The sequence below is a fragment of the Cebidichthys violaceus genome, unplaced genomic scaffold, assembly GCF_023349555.1.
Source record: "Cebidichthys violaceus isolate CVI_PGR_0920_01 unplaced genomic scaffold, fCebVio1.0.p SCAF_16, whole genome shotgun sequence".
In the NCBI taxonomy this organism is placed as follows: Eukaryota; Metazoa; Chordata; class Actinopteri; order Perciformes; family Stichaeidae; genus Cebidichthys; species Cebidichthys violaceus.
The window spans coordinates 12,284,507-12,311,999 of NW_027176329.1; the positions used below are offsets into that span (position 1 = coordinate 12,284,507).

Here is a 27,493-nt window from a genome sequence, read left to right on the forward strand (position 1 = left end):
ACGCTGCTGGAGGCCCAGGCCGCATTACTGGGGCCGCTGGAGGGAAGGGGGGCACGGGGAGAACCAGAACCAGGACTTCGCTGAGCAGACTGTCAGACCAGGTTTTCTAAAAGTGAATCTGGTGCGTGGAAACACTTTTGGCTTTTGGCCACGGCGACTGACAAATTAAAAACAAAATGCAAGTTTCTTGTATTAATTATAAATGCAGCAACCACTGCAATGTACAATTGTTATGATGATCTGTGTGTGCTTTAACTTCTCTGGACAGTATAAAACCAATGCCAAACATTTGCTTCTCAAACTGAATATCTTTGGTTAGGCTAAAACAAGAAATCCAAAATATTCCAGCTTCTTCTTTTTCTAAATTAAAATTAGCAGACTCCTATAACTCTTACACATCGTTACCGAAGCCGACTAGCAGTCACATGCCACTGGCACTCATTTCACCACATGGGCTTGTTTCATTTCATCCCACTGCCAAGTTAGACACTTCTCACACCTCACGCAGCAAAGCTCCAGACAGGTCCCGTCTGAACACCATAAGGGAGGCCGGGCCCCCCCCCCACACACACACACACTCCTTCCTTTTCCTTCATCTCCCCATTCTTTTCTTCCTACCGACTGAAACTGGAAGGCGGCAGGCCATTAAAAAACAAGAAAAAAAAAGAGAAAGGAAGAAAACAGACGTCCTGACAGAGGGTCCCCCCCCCCATCTCGCTTCGTCACAACCACAAACCCCTCGGCTGCAGTGCTGCCAAGGAAGTTTCCATTTGCTAAGCTAATTAAAAAAGAAGAAAAAAGTGGGGAAGAGAGAAAGAGCAACGTTCCAGGTCTGCTGTGTCTAAAGGTTTTCATCCACATTGCCACAAGCACACGCAGAGGCCTTTATTGTCCAATGCTGCAGACTCCGATGGGCCGCTACAGCTGAGGTGGCTGTGGACCGACACAAATCAGCACCGCCGCAGCCACATCTCCCTGATGTGTTTTCCCTATGCCCTGGTGGATGGGATGACAGTGTATTTTAAACACGTGGCTATAAACTCTCTCACACACACACACACACACACACACACACACACACACACACACACACACACACACACACACACACACAACATAAAAAGGGCCCGGATGCGCAGAGCACCAGCTCAACACAAACACATGCACGGTCAACAGGGTTGTGACTATTTTGAGGAGTCTGTACCATAGTGTGCACAAGACCCCGCCAAAGTAAGAGTCTCTCCCAACTCGTCGCTAAGAAAGAGGACAGCAACTCCTTTCAAAACACATTTACGACCTGTAGAGGTTGGCAAATACGATGCACATCCTAACGGAGGGGAAAGGGTAAAAAAAGGGGGGTGTATCTTGTGTGGAGGGGGGGGAAAAAAGAGGAAGAAAAATACACTTTTTTCCCTTCATTCATTCCAGATGCCTGAGAGTGAAATATAATGCCACTGTTCTCAGCCTGATCCAAGACACTGTGGTAATGACAGGCAGGCATCTTGACCACGCTGGCAGAGAGGACCAGAGGAAGAACAACACGGGGGAGGCAAGAGAGAGTGTGTGCCAATGTGTGTGTGTGTGTGTGTGTGTGTGTGTGTGTGTGTGTGTGTGTGTGTGTGTGTGTGTGTGTGTGTGTGTGTGTGTGTAAGGTGACAAAACAGGAGTTCATGCGTGGACACAGATGGATTCAAAGGGAGGGGGGGTGGTGGTGGTGGTTGTTGTTGTGCTTTCAGCGGTCCAGCAGCCTCTCTGCCTTCTGTAGAGTCCATTAGCGATTACATAATGCTTGGCAGTCAGGGACCGGGTGAATGCCCCCCCCCCCCCCCCCCCGAAGGGTCGGACACCAGCAAGGAGGCATAGGTTGCTCAGGGTTCCTGTGTGTGTGTGTGTGTGTGTGTGTGTGTGTGTGTGTGTGTGTGTGATTCATTTTTGCGAAAAAATAAAAAAGAAAGCTTTTTCACTCACAGTTGGACAAAAATACTAACAGTTGCATGCAGGGGGAGATACGACCGTGTCTCCGGTTTGCGGAATTCTAGGTTAATGCAAAATAAAAGAGCAACATTAAAAATACAGCAGGCGAAGCAGCAGCAGCGGCACGGCATCTGGCCTCCTCCGTGTGGCCGTGTGCCACCGCATCCTCTCGTTCCTCTATTCCGTCGTCACCCTCAACTTGCATTACTTTCTCTATTTGGTCGTTCGTATCCTTGTGTATTATTCCTCGCCACACTTCTCCCTCGCATATTTCCTCCTCTCAAACACAGAAAGGCGGTGAAGAGGGTAAATACTTTTTTGTCCGCCCACTGCGGAGAGCCATTTTTTACTTATTCATCGTGAAGTACATCGACAATGAAGTGTTTCGGATGAAGCGCATCTTTTTTATCGCTGGTAAAATGAAGAGGAAATGTTTCAATGTACACACCTCATTCAAGAGCCTGTGCTGTGAAACAAACAGTGATGGGATGCATTCAGCTCAGTAGCCTTAAGGACCAAGAGGAAAAAAAACATGCTTTTAGGATTCATATAGCTTTCAATCAATCAACACGAAATGAAATAGCAGTGTGAGTTATTTGTTCTTGGTGAATCTAGGAGTGAATGACGGGTGTAGATGTACTAGAGGCAGCCTGAAGTTGAGAGGAAGGTCAGCCTGTGCTGTTCATTTCATTACCACCAAATCAGCAGAAAAATACCATTCAAGCCAGAAAATGAACCTGGAATACTGCCGTGGGACTGACATAATACATCTTTCACAACACGAGGCCTCATGCACCCCCCCCCCCTCAAAGGCTTCAAGTTGAAGTCTTGTATTTGCTGCCATGGCCTTTTCACCCTTGAAATACTATAAGGGATTTTCTGTCTGTTCTTTTTTGGACCATTTGAGGTTGGTTTATCAGAGCGGTCCGACCTTACTTGCCCTTTTTGAGTAAAGACGGAGACAGCTTTCGCCCCGCATCATCCTCATGGATGGGGTCAGTCCACAACAGACGGCCAGGAGTAAGAAAAAAAATAAACAGACATGTGAAGTCTTCCGTTGGCTGTTGCCTCCAAAATCCCTTGAACTTTCGTGTATAATTTGGAGTCTGTTTCTCCTCCATCCTCCCCCTCTCTTCCGCTGCACTTTCCCAAACAACCAAGTCCTCCACTTGAAGTGATTTCTTTTTTGAGTCCGGCCTCGGAGTGCGAGACGGCACTCAGAACCCCCTTGTGAAACGCAGCTGTAAAGGGAGGTGAACGACACCCACCCTTTCCCACCGAAAAACACGACACAAATTACAGACCACAACATCTGGTGAGTGGCGCGCACCCAAACGTGGCGAGGCGGTGCCGAGCACAAGCAGCCTGGCCAAAAAAACGTCGTCCTCACTCACAGAAGTCGGAAGCAGAGGAGTGGAAAACGTGGCCAGAAATCAGTCTAAGAGAAATAAATGCAACTACGTTGACCTCATCTAACGGAAGGTATGGCAACACCACGCCGGCCACTGCACAACAGTATTCACCTTCAACTGGAGGCTTCAACACGTGCAGGGACCTCACATGTTGCATTACCGTCAAAGCATTCCTCGCTATAAGTAAGCTGGTAAGCAGGCTAGCCAACGACAACTAAATACATGAATGGTTTCCAGACAAAGGCACGACTGTTTCATACAACCATATGGGGTTAGGGGGGTGACATAAAAATAATCACTATCTCGATAATGAAATAATTTGTTCTCCAAAGCCAGGAGCAGTGGGGGTTTTATCCGAGGGTTATTCTGTACCCCTGTGATGTGACGGCATAATTAACAACACAGACACATGTGCCGGAAGCAGGTTATCAACCACTTGTCAACACCAGTGCCAATATTGAGAATCAATGCGCCGCGTCAGATTCCAGGGAGGCCTTCTGGGGACACCGATAAAAGGAGAGGTAGATATTGATCAGGTTAAAGTGTGTGTGTGTGTGTGTGTGTGTGTGTGTGTGTGTGTGTGTGTGATTTGTCTGTGTAAATCATCTAGTTGATGATGGTCAATCGTGCCATATTCTTGTAATGGATTATCTCATATTTTGCTGTGGGACATTGAACTCTATGTGACCAGGAAAACATCACACTGTACATTGTGCTGCAATCCAATGTATTGCAATAACTGCTACCTCTTTTACTTGTCGTGGACACTGTGACGTAAGAAGTAATGTACCCACCCCACTTTACTGTCAGCCCGTGTATCCTCGGGCCACTGCATGTACACGATTAGGTGACAGTTCAATAAAGAACTGAATTGTTGCGCACGCAATCACAGCCCTGGTGTGAAAAAAAGATCACAGAAAACATGATGGTGACCTCGAGCAAAAACAATGAGTCATTAACAAACAACAGTGTCTGAATCAGCTAATCAGAGGAGAGGAGGAGGAGGCACTGCGCCAAGCGACAAGTCGCAACCCACAGAGAGCCAACAGGAGGGGGCAATAATGACAGGGGCCAAAGCACCGAAGTGCCAAAATCTGTCATTCCAACAGACCCGGCCAATTTTTGCAGGGTGATGCACACACTGCTAGGAGGCACAACGCTGACTAGGACTTGAAACTGAATCAAGGAAAAAAAAAAAAGCATCAATATGTTGGTTTAAACCTAGGCTGAGGACAAAAAAGGGGGAAAGGAAAATTGAGAATATAAGTTGGGGTATTGCCATATTAATTGAAATGTCACAAAAGAAGAAACCTAAAGTTTTAAGCTGGATGGCTACAATATTGTTGACATCTCCTCCACAATGCATTTATTTCAGTGGGCATGGACCCTGTTCACAGCTGTCATAGGAATCATAATAACAAATCACTGCATTACAGCTGTAATGCTCATATAGAGGCGCCCCGTGTTTCCTGATGATCATAACTTTCATGTCAGATGTCATAGATTCTTTAAATTAAAATTATTTCCATTTTGTCCACAAACGTCCCTCTGAAAAATGTGTCTTTACTGGCTACGTCAGAGCTTCGAAAGACATGTTTAACTAGCTCGTTGAATAAACTTCACCCACAAATGTCCCTTTAACGCGTTACTTCCACGCTGAACACCTTCAGCCGAGCAGCGGGAGAGAAAGCACGTTGACCTCCACGCGCTCCACTCCAGCTCGTGAGTATCTAACGTGATTTCCAGAAAAGTGGCTATACGTCTCGTGCAAAGTGGCAGCAATAAGTCTGCTAGCTCGTCGGAGGAGACTCAACGGGCAAACCGCCCGACTTATCGGCTAACTAAAAGCGAAACGTTTCTCGTGTATTTATTCCATCATATTGTGTTTTGAGGGGGAGAAAAAACACGGCAAATGCTTCGAGTTGTTTTTTCCTTAAACAAAACAACAAAAAGCAGCGAGAGGTCCATACGTGGACCTAAGTTTCCTTTCTCCCCCCACCCCACCCCACACACATATATTTACCCCCGTTTTTAAGTTCGCTTTACAAGAAACTTACCCTTTCCCCGGAGAGGAAGACGGTCAGCCCGAGGGTCAAAATTATCCAAACGTTCCTCATTATTCCTCTTTGTTGATTAAAAACGCGTTGTTGCGAGCGAAAGGTTAACGTCCCCCCTCCTCCTCTTCGTCTGCTTCTCTCTCTCCCTCTATCGCTTTCCTTGCACCCTTCGCTCCAACTCCTGCCGCTTCTCTCTCTCTCAGGAGTGGGATCCCACCGGATACGTGTTGCGTTCTGGTTATTCCTCCCCCTTCTCTCTCTCTCTCTCTCTCTCTCTCTCTCTCTCTCTCTCTCTCTCTCTCTCTCTCTCTCTCTCTCTCTCTCTCTCTCTCTCTCTCTCTCTAGGCACTTCTTTTTTTCCTGTGTAAATCTGACACAAACAAAATAGATACAAATAAAGCACGGCGTAATTGCAACGTCCCCCCCGCGCGCACCTTATTGTGTCAGCGAAAATCCGCACGAGACGCCTAGCTCGTGCTCCTCTCTCTCTCTCAGCGCTCACTTTGAAATAAGGAGGACAATGCGATATAAGCGCGAGCACGACTGACGCTCTGGCGAGTGCGTGCGTGCGCTCTTTTCGGCCATGTCACCGCGAGACGGAGAGAGAACTTGCGACAAAGTAGCCCCCCAAAAAAAGAAAAAGGGAAGTCAATAATGACAAAGGAATCATAATCAACCAATTATGTTGCGTATACGTCCTCATAGACATTCATTATTGTATTGTGTTGCTACTGGGGAGGTCAGATAACAGACTAATTGGGACGTTAATCTCCACGTTTAGATTACGATCATTAATTCCCCCCCCCCCCCCCCCCCCCCCCCAATGAGGATTCCACACTTCCACTAAGTCACCGCACTAAATTACAATCAAGTCTCATGTTTATTATGCAGCGACGGTGTTATGAACGCATCTGATTAGTCGTGCATTGCTGCTGCATGTGCGGCATGCCATGAAATCAATGCGCCGGTCTTTATACATGCGATGAATAAAAAAAAAAAACGGCACACGACATCCTGTTAGCGACGCACTGCACGGGAGAGATGGAGTTTAACACTGAAAAGAGTTGCATCAGTTTTATGACTAGTCCCACTGAGTTCAGCTATTTGTGGGCAAAGTCTCCCCCTGCTGGTGTCAATGAATGCCTTCCCCACCCAATCATCTATCTACACAATATCACATGTTTTTAGTTTGAATTTGTTTTCATTTAATTGCAGAAAAATTCAATTTGTTTCTGCAAACTTGCTACAAGCTTTCAACTCAGGTCTGAGCATGCAGGACTAGTTTGACCCTGATTACACTTTGTACAGAATCATGGGCTTGATGATTGGACAGTAAATGATTAACTGGTTCTATAAAACATTTCACAAACTCCTACATCATAGCTAGCTGTCTCATTGAATCGCTTCAAAGAAACCGATACATCAGACGTTAAATGTCCTCTCTCTGAAGAATCCTGTTTGCTTTATGAAGCTCTGTCTCCAAAGTCTGTAAGCGGGCACACACACGCTTCAGTTTAAAACATGTGCAACTAGTGCCTGATTTGAAAGCAATTTAGTAATTAATCAATTCATTAAAAAAAAATGAGGTGTGATCCCCCTCTACTAACTACTAACCTGCTAGCCAATTGTATCTTCAGCCTCGCAGTGAATTTCCACATCACTAAAATCCATTCAGAACAGTGCAAACAGCGTTTTTCCCAGAACCACTAATCCCACTCAATAACAGTCTGGCCTTTGTGCACAGTGAACCCTACAACTCCCCTGATCACAAGTACTGCCAGACTAAATTCCTTAGCCACACATTTTGCAAGTCAGTTCTTCAGATGCAAGGTGACTTCCTTCAAATACACGGGACCAGACACCTCTACGTGTGGAATACAGAATGTAGGAGACATAATCTCACACGTGTCCATGAGAGTTTGGTATGTGCTCTCCGCGCCTTGGTGCTCGACCAACGTCATGCTCAGCTGAACTGCTGAGTTCAACCACACGGCATCACATCCTTGACTTGGTTTAACTCATGAACACTCGGATGGAAAGAGGTGTGAATCACAGAAAGCTCTACTAATGACTGTCACTGCTGGGAAAAAAAGGAACACTTTCGGGGGAATTTTTAAAGGCAACTTCAATCTTTCTGACTGATTAACAGGAATATTATGCATGCAGCGAATCATCACTGTGCAGCTTGTCGAATGGTCTATTGAGAGTTTACTGGAATTAAATCCAGCTGTTTACTGAGGAAGCGAAGAGTGGTACATTTTCCTTTTGAGAAATCAACACCACGGATGATTGACAACTAGACGTGACACAATTTTAAATACGGAGGTATCCAAAATGCACTATATTTTTGAAAAGATATGGTTTGACTTTCTGGGAAACATGCTTATTTGCTTTCTTGCCAAGATGAGAAGATGGATACCACTCTCGCATTTGTTTGTCAGATATGTAGTCGTTAGTTTATGTCGTGGTTAGCTTAACTTAGAATAAAGACTGAAAACAGGGTGAGAGAGCTAGTCTGGGTCACTAAATCCACTGACCAGCATCCTTTCTGAAGCTCACTAGACACGTTATGATTAAATCTGTACAAAAACTGTCAAAGCAAAAAAAAAAAGCACAGATTCACCGATTTATGAGGGACTGTTTGCAGGACCTCTTCTTTGGAGTCCCCGCTGGTTGTCTGCCAAGTGGCCAACGAGCAGTCTGACACAAAGGCCCCCCGAAAACTGCAAATTGTCGTTTTTTTACACTTCGGTTTTTGTATGAATTAAACTAATGAGGTATAATGTGATAAGTATTGAGCTTTAGAAGTGCTGGTATGCAGATTGTGATACCTTTGGACAGAGCCAGGCTAGATCTTTACAGTCTTTATGCTAAACTAAGATAATAGGCTGCAACTACATATTTACAATGCAAACATGTGAGTGCATCACTTTTCTTAACCTAGCTCCCAGCAAGGAAAACAAATGAGCAAATTTCCCAAAAACTGTTTCCTTAAGGTAGTAACTTACTGATACCAGAAAGACTCGGACAAAACGGGAAAGCTTACAGTTTGGGGTGTGGAAGAGAGCAAATTTAAACCAAGAGCACTTTGAATTTTTTAAACCAATTTAGAGTATATATCTTGTGACCCATCCCCCACTCTGCTGCACAAGATTCCCAGACCTCCTCCTTCTCCTCCTCAGAAGGCTTAACTCTTCTCCTGGTGTCCCAGATTACGCAGCCAATTAGGGTGAAGGCAAAGCCCCTTCTGCTACCAAGCCACGCCAGAGAGTGGTGTGTGTGTGTGTGTGTGTGTGTGTGTGTGTGTGCGTGCGTGTGTGTGTGTGTGTAATGTTACTGTCAGCCTGTTGTGAAGCAGCACAAGGACACAGAATGACTCAGTGGTCCAAAGGGATACCTTCAACAATCTGAATTTAGAAGAAAAAAAAAGGTGACCACTGATTGGGGTGACAAACTGCATGAATACTGTAGAATTTGATTTCCCAAATACATACTATCCAATGGGAATTATTCATGCAATGTGCTGGACTTCCTTCCTTTTCTTATGTGAATTGTATATATTCAGACTCTATAGAAAGTGCAGACCTTCAAAGTTGTTATGGATTTCATTATATTTTATTTAACAGCACCACCAGCTGGCAAATAATAAACTGATTTAAATTCAGAAGCAAATCCCAACAAATATGGTGTGTGTGTGTGTGTGTTAGATGACAGTCCGGGAAGGTGCCTCTGTAAGTGAGCCACACATGAGCAAAGCAGAAACTGTAGCTCCTATACCCGAGTCTTTCTCTCGGTTTTTGACCCCGCTGTGTTGGGGGAATGCATTTGGAAGACTACTAAGCACATGCAATGTCTGTGTTATGCCAATGAAAATGCACGCACACACACACAACATTCTGCCACTTTCCCTCGTACCATCATTCAGTAACTGAGGTCGCTGCCTCGCTGGTAGCTGCAGAGTTTGTGGTGTTCACGTGCGGGTGGTGCTGCCATATCTCGACTCGGGGTCCCACGGAGGACCTGCCACCTCGGACGTGGATGCCGGGACGATCCTCACTGTCGTTAACGTCGCTGTGTGGTTCATGGTTGTCATCCTCAACTCTGTTGTTCTTCTCTTCTCCGTAGGGTATCAGGGTACTGCGGCTGAACTGTCTCAGTGGCTTACCGAGAATCCCAAAGCTGATTTTAAAAAGAGAGACAAGACAACCCGAGTCATTTTGTCTATGCTACCGTGACACAAAAACACACATGAAATAAATAACAATCACATATGTGGAAATCATTTTACTCTTTCAGTTGATTAAAGATGTGATTAGATGGCAATAAAGAGTCCCATTATATGTGAAATCTGAGATTATGTGGCTAAAACCAGAAAGAGCGTTCTTTAACACAATACGACCCCAGAGGAACACTGCTAATAGAGCTAATTGAGTGAGTATTACTGCGCATAATCACAATAGTGTTCAGTTTCTCATACTAGTTACCAATTTCTAAGGAGTTGAAACAAAACAAGCAGGAAAAAAACCCACAAATGAAATCACAGGTAATTATTAGCATCATTCAAATACATATTATAAGCTTCACTATATTTTTCCGGCAGATTATTATGGCTTTCATCAACTCCATACTTAATATATAATAAAATCACAGGCAGCCCTTTCCAGCAATCAACGTCTCGGCATCAAGCGGCTGGTGAAGAAGTCATGCACCTAGTAATGTGAACCCTCTTGAGAAGCTTATAGTTTATCAGTGGTGTGTTTCTGTGAGGTTTATTTTGGAATATTTCTGGGACCCTAGTGGTCACAAGTCACTTTATGTCTCTAACATCATCGTACACATAGCAGTAACTGGTATTTTGGGTACGGGAGTGGTGAAACAAATACTTCATACGCTGTGATGTTTTACACCACCTGACACTGGCCAGCCGCTGGTTGAGCTCCTCTGTCAGTGCCTCGGTGTCGCAGCGCTCGGCCTGCAGCGGCGGGCTCCGCCTCCTGCCCCGGCTGCCGGGGAACAGATGGGGCGACCGTTCTTTGGGCGATGGCAGCAGCGATACCATCAGTGGGGATCGCTGATTAACTATACTGCTGAGGGCTGGACGCCTCTGGGACGTTCTGGGGGAAGAAAGTCAGATCGAGGAGCAGGAGCCAAAAGATGAAAATGTATTTACTGTATATAAACACCCAAAGGAAACATGCAAAGATGTACTGTAGGAAACATAGAGGGCAACAAGTGTATTCTTCTCTGGTAGTATAAAATAAGAGCCTTTGGACGTTCATTGTATATCTTTTACACCATTACTTAAACCAAAAAATGTCACACTAAAGATCTGTTTATAGAGTAGTTCATTCATGCGTAGACAAACAGCTGTATAAACAAAAGGAAACATCTGTCACATATTCCATACTGTCATACATACCTAAAGTCCTCATGGTGGAAACTTAAATATCCAGAACTAATTCATCAGGAAAAGTTGCTATGGTAGCCAAATTCTCAATATCCAGGTGCAAATACAAAAAATATATTGTGTAATGCTTTTTTTGTATCATCTGTTCAATGTCTGCAAGACAGCTGGAGGCTATTTCAAAATCACGTTGTGTGTGCATCCACGGCTCAGGAGGAGAGCAAGCTTCCAGCCTGGCTTTTGATTGTTTGGTCTCAACCTGACAGCAGGAAACAAGCACTGGGCCTCCGACAGACTCACACAACTGCCAATCTTGTGTCAGACACAGAAAAAAGCTTTCGGACAAAAGCTATGAATCTGTCTATATCCATCATCATATTACCAGTTAGAGGTGTGATATGACATCCGTCAAACACCAACAACTATACGGCCAGACCTGTTAAGTTCTCTACAATATAAAACAGCGAATCAGGGCCAGAGTGGTTGAACATATCAACGGTTAGACAATAGATAATATTGATGTGTTATAACATTAGTTAAAGCTTCTCTAATCAATATTTCTATATAACTATGGATCCCATGATCACTGCTCAAAACATTTCTGATGAGAGTGAAGAACCAAAACAGTAAAGTTGCAGGTCTGAAAACCAAAACAACAATCTGAACAAAGCTATAAAGCTCCGGAGAGTTGAGGGTAGCTGCAGAGTCGGGTAATATTTCTCTGTGGGTGCATCACTGCCAGCAACAACTCTCATATACACTGAAGAAAAATATAACCTGTTGTTTTCGCTCGCATTTTGAAATAAAAAGAGTTTATCTATGCAGACAAAAGGCTGATTCCTCTTAAACTGTGTTGACAAATTTGTTAAAATCTCTGTTATTGAGCGTCTCTCCTTCGCCATGATAATCCATCCACCTGACAGGTGTTGCATATCAAGATGCTGATTAAACAGCTTTATTGTAACATTATTGTGAATAAATGCATTTATTAGGCATTCTAAACGGTGCATTTCATATGACTAGGGCCGCTCATCTCCCTGAGATGGTTTCTGACAGTCTGTGTGGAAAGGATTTGGTTGTGCAAACCAACTGTTGCATCAGCTGTCCAGGTGGCTGTTCTCAGATGATCTTGCAGTTGAAGAGGCCGGATGTGGAGGTCCTTGGCCGGCGAGGTAACATGTGATCTACGGTTATGAGGCCCGTTGTATGTACTGCCAAATTCTCAGAGATGACATTGGAGACTAATTATGGTTGTGAAATGAACATTCAATAAGCCCTTTTCACAGCAGCCCTTTTCACATGTCATAGCCGGGTGAGCACAGGTGCAATTGCTAAAAATGAATTATGGTCCCAGTGTGTCACAGTCATTCTAGTGAGCCAGCATGCACAATGCCAGGCCCCTGGCTCACCTAAATGGAGCAGGGCCATAATTAACGTAATTAATTACACCTGTGTTTACCCTGTAACGACACGTCACAATGACTGCTCGTGGACATTCATGCAGTGAGCATTTCAATGGCTAGCTCCCTCAAAACTGGAGACATCTGTGGCATTGTGTTGTGTGTTAATGTGTTCATTTCAGAGTGGCCTGTTATTGGGACCAGACCAAGGTCCACCTGTGTTACAATCATGCTGATTTAATCAGCATCTTGATATGCAACACCTCTCAGGTGGATGGATTATCTTGGCAAAGGAGAAATGCTCACTAACACGGATTTGTGAAACAAATTTGTGAAAACAATAAGATAAATAAGCCTTTTGTGTGCATAGAAAAAGTCTTAGATCTTATATTTCAACTCACAAAAACTGGGAGTGAAGACGAGTGTATATTTTTCTTCAGTGTATATGATCGTTGTCGCTGGCAGTGATGCACCCACGGAGAATTATTACCCGACTCTGCAGTTACCCTCAGCTCTCCGGAGCTTTATAGCTTTGTTCAGCTTATTGTTTTGTTTTTCAGGCCTGCAACTGTTTTGGTTCTTCACTCTAATCAGAAATGTTTTGGGCAGCAGCAGGCAGCTGTTTTCAGCAAAAAACGCTCTAAAACCCCACTGTGTGCTACCTATCCTCAACACAACCTTTACTTCTCTTTGACAAACCTGCGCTTTAATGTGCTTTTACATCCTGCTTCCTTGGGGTCAGCTACACCCTTCTTCACTGAACCATTAACGGCAGCGAAGGTCATTCCTGAGTCCCTGTCGCTCATTTTCCTCACGGCTGTGTTGAAGGTGTCGGAGTACAAAAGACGCCCAACCTCGTCTTGGATGTCCTTCAGGTCTCTCCTGCCAAATGTTACCCAGGCCACGTAACATAAGAAGCTGTACAAGCACTAGAAACACAGGGTGAGAGGGAGAGAAGAGTGTCACCTGGGGGTTCTTTGTACTCAAATCAATTCTTTCCCTAATTCCATAATTCATCCTTTTTGTTTAAGGATCCAGTGAATGAACGTTCAACATGCTTTCTTTCTCACAGCCACTTATTCTTCTGTGTTTGTAGAAGGTCACAACAGCTATTTCTCTCGTCAAAAAAAGGTCAGAGCAGGCAACATAACTTGCTGCTGTTGGCGTGATGTTTCTCTCCCTCTCCACCCACCTGGCTAAATACTGGAGAGAGCCTGTCAAAGCAAAGCACCTGTGTTGAGTCAACATCTCCTCCCACTAAGTAATTCATTAAGGCCACCAGGCATAACCAGCACTCTATGTTGTTCTGTTCTGCTCACTGCCGTCTGTATTCACAGATGGCGAACCGGTGTTCACTCTGACCAGCTGAAGGCTTCAATTTTTTTTTTCTGTGCAGATGACGGAATACCGTTTATGATGTTTCAATGTGCTGGTTTCGCGAGAGAAGACATTTCAATTTTATCAAGGAATTAAAAAAATGAGGGGATTGGTCATTGGATTAATTGAAGCAGCCCCTCTTTGCATTTAAAGAGATTAGTACATTTGTAGCACATTGTAGGGTTCTTATTGCACCTACCGCGTGCAGCAGCCACTCTGTGCTGTTTGACGACATCCGGCCCCTGGAAAAACACAGCAGAGCTTGGTATGTTGTGGCAAACTGTGATTGGTTGACTTCTATTTGTGGACGACGGGATCATTTTAGCACTGGGTCAAACATTTATGTTCAGAACCTGTTCGCTGCATGACTGTATTTATACATTTCAACATGACGGAACTTTATTGATAGCAAAAGGTGTTTTAGAGAGACCTGAGAACAAAACACACTTAATGTCAGACCTGAGACACAACTGCACAACCAGTGTACAAGAAACCATGCCCACACATCAAATATGAGTAAAAAAATAATGACAAAAAACAACAGAAGAAATCATAACCAGAATCGCATTTTGGCACCTTTAGAGGTCCCTTTTTATTTTTCTTACTGTCCCTCAAGTGTATCAATAAAATAAAACCCTTTCCAGGGAAGCACAAAGCAGGTATTTGGTCCTAAAACGACGCATAAATGTGCTCTCCATCCACAAATACTCACTTGTGACATGATGTGTGTTGATGCTGTTCTACCTCTAGGTCCATGATCAGGCTGAAGTAGCAGACAGCCAGCTTCTTTTGTGCTATCTCCTTTTTGGCCAAAGCCTCTGCCCTCATCTTCAGCTCTGTGATGATGTCCACACTGGCAGGTTAGATAGGACAGTGGTGAGGGTGTAGAAATACAGGACAGAGAGGACAAGAAGAGGATTGGAAGAAAACATAAATAAAGAAATAGAGGACACAAGCATTGGTGGATAAAGAAAGGGGAAGAAAACACATATAGTAACTGCGACAACAACAATACCACAACACTATGATGGCAATACATACTACGATAGACGACACTCTTCTATTCTTTGCATACTTACGTCATGAAAGACTTGGATGTGTTCTCCAGAGACTTGTGGTCAAAAAAACAACACAGGTAAAGGAGGAGGGCAGTCAAGACTTCGTCTATCTCTTTACTCCTGGACACAAACAAGTAGTTAGTATCAGTCTTACCTTCTCATACAATTTACAACAATTGGAACTGTGTGCATGTATAAAGTCATGTCTTTGTATTCCCTACTTCAACACTGCCAGGAAGCGGACCGGAACGGGAAGCGAGTGATTCTCCTGCAGCAAACCGACAGCCACCTCTGTAACACAGAGAGCTTCGTCAGGACAGGGTCAAAGCCATTTTTGCCTTATATTTTGAGTAATTAAGATACCGTGCAGGACGTCAGCTCAATAATCAAAATGTGACATGTATAAATGTCATGTGTGTTGAACATGCTTTGTAGTATCATTTTCTTCTCCCAAGTATTAACAAATTGTCTTTTCGTTCAGGATCATCTTTGGGTCTTTGTCAGTTGAATCAATTTGCACATCCGTTTGTGATGTCGACGGGTTTGTCAAACTTTTAACCCCGCAGTCAAACAACCTGATTTGCTTCTCCACCGTCTCTAAAACACACGCCTGTGCACACGCAAGTAAACGCACCAACGCACACGCAGTGCTGTCACATCCAGTGTGGTCCGGTTCCAGTTTCTAAATATCACTAATACAACAAATATTTCAAAAGATATTTATTTTGGGGGGCACGTTTTGCTGTATGCTTTCCCTATTTTTTAAGTTAAAAACAAGTTTCCGTCCAATTTCTCAAAATGGTTGCGAGTGGCAACCTGTCGAGTCCTGTTGGTATAGAAATATGTGATTCTTTGGCAAAATGCTGGTTATGATTTGATATGAAGATTGATCATTAATTAATAGATCTTCATTTTGGAAAAACAATCATTAGGATGTAGTGGTCATAATTTGGTTGCACAAAAAACCTCAATCTTTTTGGGGGGCACTCTAGGGACACCAGTGCAAGCTCTGAAGTAATGGAGCAATTACTAAAAAATGCAAATCAGCATCTGTTCAGCAATTACTGTAACAGGAGACGGAGTAGAGTAGCTGAGTATTATTCTTATGAGAATCAAAAACAGATTGACACTTGCGTTTAACATCATTGGTGGTGATGCGGTCCCCTTGCCTCCTCATCACTGAGGACCTGTAAGCATGAAGAGGAGCCTGGCTCAGGCCCTTTCTAAGGCTTTGGCGCCCTCTGTGGTTCAACATGTAGATCTCAGCCAACCTGGGGAACAAGCACAGGCCGCATAAAAGACGAAGTACTTTGCCCTGTGCAGGTTAGTGTGTGAATGTGAGGGGCAAAACATTGTGTGTAATTACAAAAAAAAGATGGGTGCTTATAGGGCTACGTTTATTCTGGTTTTTAGACAATCATAAACACAGTAGAATAAAGTGATGTTTAAAGGGCTTTGAAAGCTTCTTGTTGAGTCAGCCCTACCACTCTGATCGCAGCTGAAGATCTTTGATATTGATATCGGTCTGCCTCCTTTTCCTCAAAACTCCCTCCCTTGTTGGACTAGAACTAAAACAGAGGGAAGATGTTTTAGCTGTATTATAGTTTAAGGCGAGACACTCCAGGAAACTGTGAGTTTGTCATGCACTGATCATTTTAGGCTATTATGCTTTAATAACATGTCTTCTGTCAGACTAGTGGACAGATAACATCCAAAATACACATTTAGACATATATTCTTTGATTTTTCTCCTAAATCCTCCAAAACTTTGCATTAGATGATGCTTATTTTGCATATTTACACATAAAATAAAATAAAAACTTGTAATACGAAAAATAATTGTCTTAATGTGAGTAGTTAACTAAGGACGATTCATGATAATACCTATTAGTTACCCTATTCACCTGCAATATCTTCAAACTGTATAGAATTTTACAATACAAATCTATTTCCTCATAATGAGTCTTTTCTCATACTCGGAGCCAAAAATCTCCACTTAAAAATTATAAACTTATTATAAACTTTTTTATCATCGTCATTCATATATATGGTATTGTACATATAAAAAATGTAGCCTCTGCATTTAACCCATCCCTGAGCAGCACATATAAACCGAACTTTGGGACAGAGGGGTTGTTCATTTATCAGTTATGGAACATTTCATTCCTAAAAACATCAATTGATTTAAAAAAAATAAAAATGTTTTATGGCTGTTGACTGTATTTTCGGATTTATTGAGTGATATAAGCCTTTGACTTCTATATGTTAACAACATTTAAATAGAAATTTGAACCGGGCATTGTCCAATGTTAAAATGTCTGTTCTGGAAATGTATGCAGATTAAGACATATTTAATAATATACTGTCTCATTTGCATATTTAAAACATACATTTTCAGACAATGGGTAATACTAAAGACAATTGCTTTAATGTAAGGAATCAACTGAGGGAAGTTTGATCATGGTGTCTAACGTTAGTAGTTAAAAATGTTAATTTGATGCTCCTGGGGTGTCTTCCCTTAACGAGGTCTCGTGAGTGCTAACAGGTGCGTTATGCTAGCTAGTAATTGGGTACAGCTGCGCTCACCTGACGAACTCCACTGTCCGAGTTTCATCCCCCCACACCCAGCGGCCAGAAGGCGGCACACTCACCTGAAAGGTAACGTTGTTCCGTTATTGTCAGTCAGACAATTAATGCTACATGTGTGACTTAAAGTTTCATTATAGGCATTGACTATTAACAATACTAAGACACTTGGACATTTTACACTTTTAACGACAGTGAAGTTGCAGCACAAACACCGGTAGTCAGTTAGTAGGTTAGTAACTAGCTTAGTTAACAATTACCCGGTTGACTTGTAACGGTATTGAACACTTTTTTTGTTGCTGTCTAAAAACAACGTCTTCAAAACTTTTAAAGTTCTTTGTGGCAACTTACGTGTCTCGGCTCATCGGGGTATTTCTCCATTTTAGTGAACTAGCTTACTACAGGTTAGCTCGTGCTCTTTCCTTTTTGCAGTTTGCCAATGTATCACTGTATCTAGGCAACAGTCAATGGGGAAGCAGCTGCAAATGACATCATGGGGTCGATGACATCATGAAACACGCGTTACCGTAAAGTGTTGCTTCCCTACACAATGTAAAAACAATTCTATATTTCTTTAATGTTGTTAGACAGGACAATTCAATGTCTGACCAAAAGAGTAAGACATGTTTATTACCATTAGGGCATTTTTGCCTAATTGCGGGACTTTTTGGGCCTATTCTTTGGCACCGCTAAACTACATGTATCTGCAAATATGCACCATTTTTTTTAGTTTGCGAACCACTACAATATGTCATTACCTTTGCACAATTTTCCTTCATTCTCAACTTTACAGTAATATTTGACATGTTTGTGTACGTGCATACATTTAAGTATTGTCCTTTCTTTGTCATTGTTATGATAGGTGTTCTCTCATTTCACTGATTCAATTCCTCTTTCAAAATCGTATCATTATTTTAATAGGCCTGATTGATTTTTATTTCTCTAGATGTGAAGCATTCATAGAGCCGTCCATCCATTCTCTATACGAGCTGATACAGTTTAGGTTAGGCGAGATGTCATCAGTCACACTTGTCTGGAGCACCCAGAGAAAACCTACGCTGACACACAGGAACATGCAAACTGTACACAGAAAGGCCTATCTGTTAGGTGACAGTGCTTCATAATCTAGAGACTCTTCCTCTCTGAGATTCTCAATACCAGCTACGTCTTCCTCCTGGGTCCACTCTAGCTAAGATCACGGATCGATTGTTCCAAATTGCCTCCCTAGAATGGAGAATTCTTCTCTTATTAGTAGTTGTCCCAGCTTGATCTGTCATTGTCTCCTCCTTATTCCTGATGATGAGCTTATCCTCGTCCACTTAGTTATGAGGAACTCTCACAACCGTCCTCAGGTTTGAATTCTCCTCGTTTTGTTTTTCGCCGACTCCTATTCTGCTCATTCAGAAAGACTTCCTTTTCCTGAAGATCAAGCAGTGTGGTGATCAGGTTGGTGTTCTTTGTCTGCAATTTCTCTTTTTAAATTGGGCCGACTCAGCACTTGCTTTTTATCAGCTTTTCCTGTTATTAGCTGCTCCTTAATCAAGATTTGCATCCTTCACTTCAGACTCATGCGAATACTTATTATAATACTTACTTAAAAATATTTCAACCCCACACAGACCCAAATTGCGTGGAGAACAGATATTTCTGGTCCAAATAACTAATTCACTTTTGAAGTGACATTTTTGTTTTCAGGAATGCTTTTTAGATTTCCTCGCACATTAACCCAACAACTGCAAATTTTGGGAGTTATTGAGGCTTTATCAAAAGAGAATGGATGAGCAGATTATGACCTGTATGAAGTAAAACATGTTAAAAGTAAATACAGAATAAAGTACACATGAAAACATTTGAAAAATGGCATAAATGCGTTGCAATAATTTGAAGTTATAATGTAGTGATACTGAAAAAAGGAATGCAGGCATCTGCTGCTGCAGTCTTGCTCACGAAAAAATATGTAAACACTTATTACCTTTTGCTTTTTATTCATATATTTGTCTAAATTGAACTTTGATACTTTTGCTTTTTGTAGAAAGTGAAAGAGGATGATTTCAAAGACCGATAGCTTTATAAAAAAAAATCAAAAGCAGGTAATGTAAAAAGTGCACCATATCCATACCAGCATATTCCAAAAACAAAAATCTAATTACAATCCTGAAACCTAGTCAGAATACAGTGAACTTTATGTGAAAAACTCATTTTAATAAGATCAACTCTTGAGCATTTTGCTTTGATGAGTGAATTTTATATCTTGTTTTTTGTGTTTCTTTGTTGTAAATTCTGTTTTCTCAAGTATTTCTTTTTTAGGCATTTTATTATATAAAAAGTGCCAAGCATTCAAAACTTTTTGTTACAGATCTTATGCAAAGACATGCATTTAAAACAGTTTTTAGAAGTTCTCTCGTCATTTTATTTCCATGCACCTTCATTTCCTCCCCAAAATGATGTTTAAGCAGTTAAAAAAAAGGCCCATTGTTTGCAGTTAAATGCCCAAGATCTGCTTTTCTAAGCTCCCTAAACTTGCAAGTTGGTATTTAAATGCTCTTGGGAGTGATGAGGTGTACAGTTTCAGTCAGGTAGTCCAGTCCCCAGCCTCGCTGTCTGTCTGTCAGGGCATCCAGCGACTGCAGCTGCTCCAAATCACAGCTGTTCCCTGAGGAAAGGAAATGCAACTTATCATCAGCCTCCGTAGTCTAACCTGCATCAACATGCAACTTTCTACAGTACCCTAGTGCTGTTCACTCTGTTTGTGGTTCATTTGTAGTTTCATGGTGGCACAAACACACTCGGCCATGATTGTTCTTAGCAACACTCACCAAACAGACTTGCTACTTGTTCGTCAGGCACTAAAAAGGGAGGACCTGGAAGGCAAATACAGTCACAAATGTCTTATTACTTTTCAACAAACTCATACAAAACACACCAACTCCATTTGACATTTTAAACTGCAAAATAAATGAATTTTATTCTTTTGTGTTTTAGATAAAAGTATGGACAGTTACCGCTATACGACTCAGGATTGTACAACAAAGTGTCCAAAAGGTATCTGCAGTCTTTGGCCATGAGAGAAATGATGAGAGCAGCATACCTGTGGAGAATGTGCATGTCCAAAATGTTACCAAACTGTGCCTGATGTTAATTTTCTAAGTTTTCATTTTAGGTTGATTTGGTGTCATTTTTTTAAACTACAACTAATCTGCTTTGTTGCGTCTGAAAATAAATCTCCCATCTCAATGGAGGGTTCCTCAAACTCGTCTTACTTTTCTCTGTCTCTTGGGTTGATGGCCACGAGAGATCCTCTGTCCCAAATTGCCCCAAACTGACCCTCAATGGAACTGTGAAATGGAAAAAGAGTTTGTGTAAAACATTTACCTGTGCAAAGTAATATGCCTTTTTCACACTGTCATTACAGGGTAAACACAGGTGTAATTGATTCCATTAGTTATGGCCCTGTTTCATTTAGGTGGGCCAGGGTCCTTGTATTGAGCATGGTGGCTCACTAGAATGACTGTCACACACTAAATAAAATGGGATTATAATTATTAATTTCACCTGTGTTCTCCCTGCTATGACATGTCAAAATGACTGCTGTGAAAAGGCCTATTCAACTGCTTTAAAAAAAGGGATAAAAACACATTCAGTCTACCGACCTGGAGAACTTGTACAGGTCACATTGATACAGGGAGATATTTCTCTCTGAGCTCTGTAAAGAATACAACGTGGATTAACATTTATGTCCTTATCCGTGTGAATACAGCATGTCTTTTCCAGCTACTGTTCTACATATGTGTCCCAACTAATTGGACTTTTGGCATGAGATACTTACCATTAATACAATTTGTCATAACATAGACCAAACACTAGTATCCTCTCCTTTGCAGAGCAGTGTGTGAGGTCGTACCTTGAAAACTTTTGCTCCAGGTATGGCAGGGACAGGCTCCTCGCTGTACGTCATGTTGTTGTCCTCAAAGAACTGCTTGATACCCTTTTCAGATATCTCCACTCCAACCACTGAATGGCCCATGTCTGCTAGCCTGGGATTCACACAGTAGAAGGAATTATGATTATAAGGAGTGTATACATTTTTAATAGCAGAAGTGATCACGGACAATGTGAACGCCAAATGTGATCTTCCTTATTGGATATAGTATGCGTTTTCATACCACTTCATATCTACAGCTTTCCCACAGAGAGGGAAGAAGAAGCGAACTCCCGTCCGTCCAGAAAGAACTTTATCGATGTTTTTCTCCAGCATCCTGTCAAAACAAACACACCAAACTTTGGGTGTGTGTTTTTAATAGTTAGGGTTACTTTTAAACTTCTCACCCCTATGAAAAACATACAATCTCTGAGCGAGATGGCGATGCGTAGACTGAATTAGCAGAGTTGAGTCCAATCTTGTAAAAGCCACGCATGCATTTGGAAGACTTTTGTAAAACGGGTAAAAGTGGGGCCTTTACTTGTGTACGTGAGGCTGATGGAAACCTATTCTGTCCTCCTGCCAGCGTTCCTCCCATTCTCCAAGCGCCATGACCCGATCCGCTTGCGGTGCCAGCATGCTGCTTACGTTTGCCTGACCCCAACTACAGGAGGATGACATGGAGCAGAGAGACAGCAAACAATGGAGAGAACAGCATTCATGTGTGTGGCTAGAGACAGGGGTGAGTGCACGTGACTCACAGTCACACGTTCCTGCACATAAACACATAAGAAAACAGCTGCAGGGTGAATGCATGATGGGGGGGAGCAGGATTGTTACATTGGTCCAAGACTATTCTGGTAAATAATTACAGAAGAATCGGAGCAGAGGGGACAGAGGGTTAAAGGTCATGTACCGATAATAGCGAAATCTGTGCCCTACAATGGTCAAACACTGCATTATCATATAACAGGAATAACTGCTCCAGCTTCCAGCGTCACGTGAGTTATCAAACTCTGACGTCAGGAGGAATTTCCTAAACTGCTTGCATAACGGAAGTACTTTCTAATGTAAACTAAATGAAGTTCACTGCTATGCTCTGAAGAATGAAATGAAATATGTCAGATTATGAGCAGAAGCGACTCCGTTTGTTCCACGTAACAATGTCACGCTCGTGCACGCTTACCCAAAAGCAGCCCGGCTTAAAAGCGGCCAAAGTACTCTTAAGAGAGAACCTGAATCCCGCATGTTTGCCAGTTCTAACCAAGAGCAGAACGTTACCTTTGCCGAAAGAAGACAGCTAATATTTGTTCAGCAACACACCACGACAGCGTTGATCATGCGACTATTTCAATCGATACACGGGCACCAGCGGGGAGATATATTGACCTGGGTAAGGTGTGTCAGGTGACCTGTGCGTCTCACTGCTGCTGTGGTTTGACAACCGGGGCGAAAGTACAAGTAGTTGAACGTTCAGGAAAGCATTGCCTGACAGGCGAAACCCGGGGATTACAATGTTACTCGGTTTCACTTCTGGTTCGGGAGGAGCCTGATGCTGCATTCTGGTTCATGGGAAGTATGGGAGATGCCAGCATCGGACCTGTAAACGCTTGCCCCCGGGACTAACGGTTATTGAACATTATGAGCACACTGATCACATTTAAGAAAATAGCGTTCCCCACTGTTCTAGCGTTCCCCACTGTTCTAGCAATGGTTCGTGAAGGGGTCCTTACGTGTCAAAATCCTGCATAATTTGAAACAACGAATGATCTTATTTATCCACTTGAGCATGTGCAAATGTACCTGGACTTCAAAACAATTTGTGTCTGGAGCACCGTTCTTGACCACTATAGCGTTATTAAAAAAGAAAACCTGAATTTCGATTGTCATGGTTAAATACAATTTATTTATTTTTTAATAGTTATGGCATTTTGATTCTTGGTGCACTCTTATTATCCTTTCCCTATTTTAATGTAAAAACATGCAGAAACCCGCATTCCGACTGTGACAGCTGTCACCAATCATCAGAGAGCCTCTGCTCTGCTGCTCAGTGATTCGTCTCTCTGTCTCCACTCTTGATTCGGTTCCGCGCTGGAGCCAGGAGACAAATCCAGAGATTAGATGCTCTTCCAAAGTAACAGACAATGTAAAATCACACAGCGGGACAGAAAGCTGGGGCGATGTCTTTATCCGGACACAGAGCGGCGCAAGAGTCTCAGAAATGCTGGTTTCACTGTGGAAGTGCAGGCGCTCAGCTCTGGATCCCCGTGATATCACCATGTTGTACCCCATTAAACGTGCACGTACTTAGTAATCGGGCAGTCATACAACATTTAGAACATACTCGCTACATCAACGCAACATATAAAGTCTACGCTTTTATCAAAATACTGCTGCAAGTGGTGAATCTCAAAACGGGTCTCCCATTGAATTGCGTTTTGGGGCCTCCTCATGCATGTCCTTAATACGTGGAGCTGTTGCCGAAATAAATAAGTTCATTATTGTAATTTATTTTGAGTGATAGAGCGTTACATGTGCTACCTTTTGTCATTATCATTGGCCTATAGCCGACTGTTCTTGTCTGAATTCAGCTGCTGAAACAACAAACATCCTCCCACATTAGTGTCCCTCATACTCAATCATCACCATCTTCATCATCATCATCATCATGGTGGCCCAGTGTTTTCACCGATGCATTTGAAACCATAGTTTCCGCAAAGGTGACGAGATTGCTATCTGCAGCCACGATGACAAAGGTCACGCCCCTCCATGTCGGTTCAAGTCCTGTGCGTAATTCGGTGTCTCCCAAAGCGCTCCACTTGTGCGGCGGTCGCATCCAGATGTGTGTTTTTCTTTACGGTGAGACGAAGACGTCGAGGAGCCTCTGCACCAATCACCGGCACCCGGGGGCGGGTCGTGTGTAGACTGTTGTGGATATGGAAAATGGACAATTTAACACGCACTCTCATCATTCATATCCCGACGGGGAGGCCTGCGCTTGGACGCTGCAATTGATTCGCAAATGCCCGGCCGTGGTGTGAAAAGGAAAACTACCAGCGAGGGGACGACGCCGGTTCGCCACCCGGTAAGGGCGAGCTCTCCATCGGGGAGAAGTCGCAGCGCAGCGGGGATCGTGTGGCGGGTGATTGTCTGCTGTCTATGATTAGATGCTGTGTTCATTGTGGTGCACACGGGTGGACCGATGTGTCTGCTGTGAGATCGTAGATTTCATTTCTGCATTCAGAGTTACAGAGAATTCCACATCTCGCTCATTGTCTAAAAGGCATCAGTGAAGCCCCGCTCATTACAATACAACGAAACGCTCTTCGATTGTCCCCAGACATCAGGAACATGTGTCTGTAAAGTGCTTCTCGTCTCGTGCTGTATTGTTTGCATGGCGCTCAGCAGCGCACCTTTGTGTCACTCGCGCTGCTCAGATGTTGAGGTTGGAATCACAGGTGAATCACAAAGGAGCAATAGAAGAGCGTTTATTGTGGGCTACTGTTCAGAGATGAACTGTAACCTGAACTCACCGTAAGTGCAACAGGGTCACATTCATTCACCACCGAATTACTCTCACGATGCTCGTCTTTAGCCTATTTGACAGGCGCAGCGTGTTTCCGTAACTCCAGGTGGCTGTCGGAGTAGCGGGTGGGGGGGTGATGACGATGCGGTCCACGGGGCTCTGATGCGAGAGGTGCATGCTGGATGATACAGGAGAACCCGACGTATCGTCGAGAGAGATCTGGGGATATTTTGGAGGACAGACGCGAGGGGGCGGCGGGACACTCCGCCTCATTAGCCCGTTTGTTTGGACGCGCCCGGACGCGTGCGTTGCGCTCGCGCTTTGTCAGCCTCGTAACTTAATCGTACCGTCGTGAGGCTCGCACATCGAGAGCGGGGTCGCTCCGCTAGGAGGAGAAGTTGGTGTTTATGAGCCCGTGCAGCTGGTGTCATCGGCGGACTGAGCCGTAGCAGCCAGAGCAGGACGCTCAACAGTTCAGTGCGCAGCTGTAGTGATTCTGCTTCAGGTGGAGTCCGAACCTGCCGCCTCAAAACCGGAGGAATCTGTCGCCGACACCTGCAACGGATCTCGGTATCCCTCAGTGACAGGTAGGGCTGAATAGGCGGCATCTTTAGACAGAGAGACGTCCGCGCGTTAGCGTTCAAACGCTGTAGCTGGGTCACTGCTTCATGGACCTTAATGATTAATTGTAATTCTATTGCTGTTTGTAGATAAGTGTGCGTTATGTGGCTCCTAAATGAGCCTTACGTCAACTCTCTAAGCTTTGGGAAAATCCGCAGCACGCATTGAGATGTTTTGGCAGATGATCCACTGCTCAGATGGGCTGTGGGTTGCACTCTAGTAGGCTGCTCTGTCACATCCAAGAATATTAACTAATGCTGCCACTTGTTCAGCTGTCATACAGTTTGTCAGTGCAGGCTTGTGGGTAGAACATCAGAATCACTTCAATCTTAAAATACACTGAGCCTTAATATATCGTCTTTACAGATATAAGCAGCACTGACAAAGATAGTGGGCAGAACTGAAAGCAGTGGCAGTGCAAGGCATCTGTGGAGCAGTATGCTCATCATATGACACCACTTCCTTTTTAAAGTCCTCAAGCAGGCAGCACAACAAAATCATATTTTATTTGCACGTTAATAACTTGCACGTTACGTTCAGATTAAACAGAGACGCACCACAGGGCTGTGTCCTCTGATTGCAGTCCAAACAAAGAATGCTCTGTTCTGTCTTCTGGTTGTCTTGGTCGTGTTTTTTGCGTTCCATATCTTAGCTACAGTAGCTCAGGAAAGAGACGAGCATTTCCTCCTTTCACATGCTACTAAGTGCTCCACGTATTAATAAATCCCAAAGAAACAAAACAAGGCTGCAAGAGTTCACTGCAGCAATTAATTACAGCTCTCTAGTTGTTTTATTTGATGTAAAAAAAGAGAAAAAGACTTCAATGATCCCACATAAAGGGCTGTTATTATCACGGATGTGCAGAAAAAGGCTCTCTGGGGAGGCTGGATCCTGATGGCAAACTGCAACTGGATTTCATCTAATTTCTGAAATGACTTCATTGTAACGGCAGCCCCCTCGTCCTAATGGGATTTATCATTCACGTTGGTTCTTTAAGAGAAGCACACATTTTGTCTTGTTGAAGTGTTGGCCAATACAGAGGTATTCATATTCCAGATGTATTGTGCATTTACATAATCAAGGCAGTCATTAGAGGGGTTGCGAATATCCGTGTGCCACCTTTTTAAAAAGCTATTAACCCTGATGGGTCACTGTGCAAAGTGATCACGTATTCACATGCACTTTTTACTGTACCTGTGTACAAAATAGGAAATGAAAATCATGTTTGAGGGTAAAGGAATGGCATTGAGGATAAAAACAACACAGTATTAGTATGTCGTACTTACAATTAGTGATATACGTAGTATTGTCGGTGGGAGAAAGAAGCTTTGAAATAAATTTGTATGCTGGAAAAGTTAACCTCAGATGTCAGGGAAACTCTACTAAGTGAAACCCCCCCCCCTGTCTGGAATGTGCCCCTTCTTCCTCATCCCAGGGTTAGTTCTATATCCTCCCTGTGCTGTCAAGGTCACATTGTTTATAGGTCGATGCGATCTGAGTCCGCCTCCAGCGCGAAGCTGCAGAGATAAGAGGAGTTGCAGGCAGGATGCACTGCGAGCAGGAACAGTTAATAAGGCGGATGGATTTGAAGACACGCTGTGTGTGTGTGTGTGTGTGTGTGTGTGTGTGTGTGTGTGTGTGTGTTTTGTCAGGTGCACAGCCGGGCACCCTGAACGCAGAGCAGCGGGCACTTGCTGTATATCGGTGACCTCAGCAGGCTTCTGTGCGCCAGTGTTAGCCGCGATCTCTGTCTCTGTCCGCGTGATACAAGCCAGATCCACGTCTTCTGTACACAGCTTTGCCCAATTCAGAGCCCGAGCTTGAACCCCTAATAACTGTTCCTACCCATCGTGTTCGTTCTGCTAATTAGCACTTGTGGCGTTGGAGTGCAGCATATTGTGGGGACATAATTAATCAACCCAGCTTGTAATTACTCTGGGTTTTGGAATGTGAGCGCGGTCGGGAGGCTGGTCGCGTCGCAGGGCGTGCTGCTTGAGGTAAACATCTTATTAACCGCGTCAGAGCCCCTAAACCCCCACAGAGCAACTATTTCATTGTGTTTCATTAAGGTGGAGGAGAACGTGCTGTTATCCACATTATGAAAATGGCCTTGTAAAAGAACCAAGTTTATGGTCATTAAGGTTCCGAGGTGGTCGATC

At 43.4% G+C, this 27,493-nt stretch overlaps 4 protein-coding genes across 7 annotated transcripts in view; 1 reads left to right on the forward strand and 3 right to left on the reverse strand.

Annotated features, from left to right (window-relative positions):
- Nucleotides 1–5,958, reverse strand: part of sdc2 (syndecan 2) — a 40,183-nt gene extending 34,225 nt beyond the window's left edge. Inside the window, exon 1 of the mRNA XM_068711291.1 lies at nucleotides 5,444–5,958. Within this exon, the coding sequence (XP_068567392.1) occupies nucleotides 5,444–5,503 (60 nt within the window). The 5' untranslated portion in view covers nucleotides 5,504–5,958. The remainder of the gene's footprint in view (nucleotides 1–5,443) is intronic.
- Nucleotides 5,959–9,121: 3,163 nt separating this feature from the next.
- On the reverse strand, nucleotides 9,122–17,691 carry LOC137872420 (protein phosphatase 1 regulatory subunit 36). The gene is made up of 11 exons (XM_068710632.1): nucleotides 17,620–17,691; nucleotides 17,269–17,333; nucleotides 16,167–16,250; nucleotides 15,817–15,953; nucleotides 14,904–14,973; nucleotides 14,704–14,802; nucleotides 14,337–14,477; nucleotides 13,824–13,866; nucleotides 12,947–13,176; nucleotides 10,354–10,557; nucleotides 9,122–9,622 (listed from the first exon to the last, which is right to left on the reverse strand). The coding sequence occupies exons 1-11, from the start codon at nucleotides 17,647–17,649 to the stop codon at nucleotides 9,361–9,363; spliced, it is 1,365 nt and encodes a 454-aa protein (XP_068566733.1). The 5' UTR covers nucleotides 17,650–17,691; the 3' UTR covers nucleotides 9,122–9,360.
- A 1,542-nt stretch (nucleotides 17,692–19,233) lies between these two features.
- On the reverse strand, nucleotides 19,234–22,685 carry LOC137872833 (probable thiopurine S-methyltransferase). Of its 3 annotated transcripts, none has more exons than XM_068711294.1 (9): nucleotides 22,577–22,685; nucleotides 21,729–21,851; nucleotides 21,432–21,524; nucleotides 21,170–21,302; nucleotides 20,919–20,971; nucleotides 20,529–20,603; nucleotides 20,271–20,356; nucleotides 20,085–20,129; nucleotides 19,234–19,921 (listed from the first exon to the last, which is right to left on the reverse strand). In XM_068711294.1, exons 2-9 carry the CDS (start codon nucleotides 21,824–21,826, stop codon nucleotides 19,803–19,805), a joined length of 702 nt encoding a protein of 233 aa, XP_068567395.1. In that variant the 5' UTR covers nucleotides 21,827–21,851; nucleotides 22,577–22,685; the 3' UTR covers nucleotides 19,234–19,802. The 3 variants fall into 3 exon arrangements, with proteins under 3 accessions (XP_068567395.1, XP_068567394.1, XP_068567393.1); XM_068711293.1 differs by lacking the exon at nucleotides 22,577–22,685 and adding an exon at nucleotides 22,469–22,570; XM_068711292.1 differs by lacking the exon at nucleotides 22,577–22,685 and adding an exon at nucleotides 22,374–22,561.
- A 1,403-nt stretch (nucleotides 22,686–24,088) lies between these two features.
- The window catches only part of ext1c (exostoses (multiple) 1c), a 73,031-nt gene continuing 69,626 nt past the window's right edge, over nucleotides 24,089–27,493 (forward strand). Inside the window, exon 1 of one of the 2 annotated variants that reach the window (XM_068711296.1) lies at nucleotides 24,089–24,272. The gene's annotated coding sequence lies outside the window, so the exon portion shown is untranslated. Of the gene's footprint in view, nucleotides 24,273–24,827; nucleotides 25,301–27,493 lie in introns of those variants that run through there. The other variant, XM_068711295.1, reaches the window with a different exon arrangement.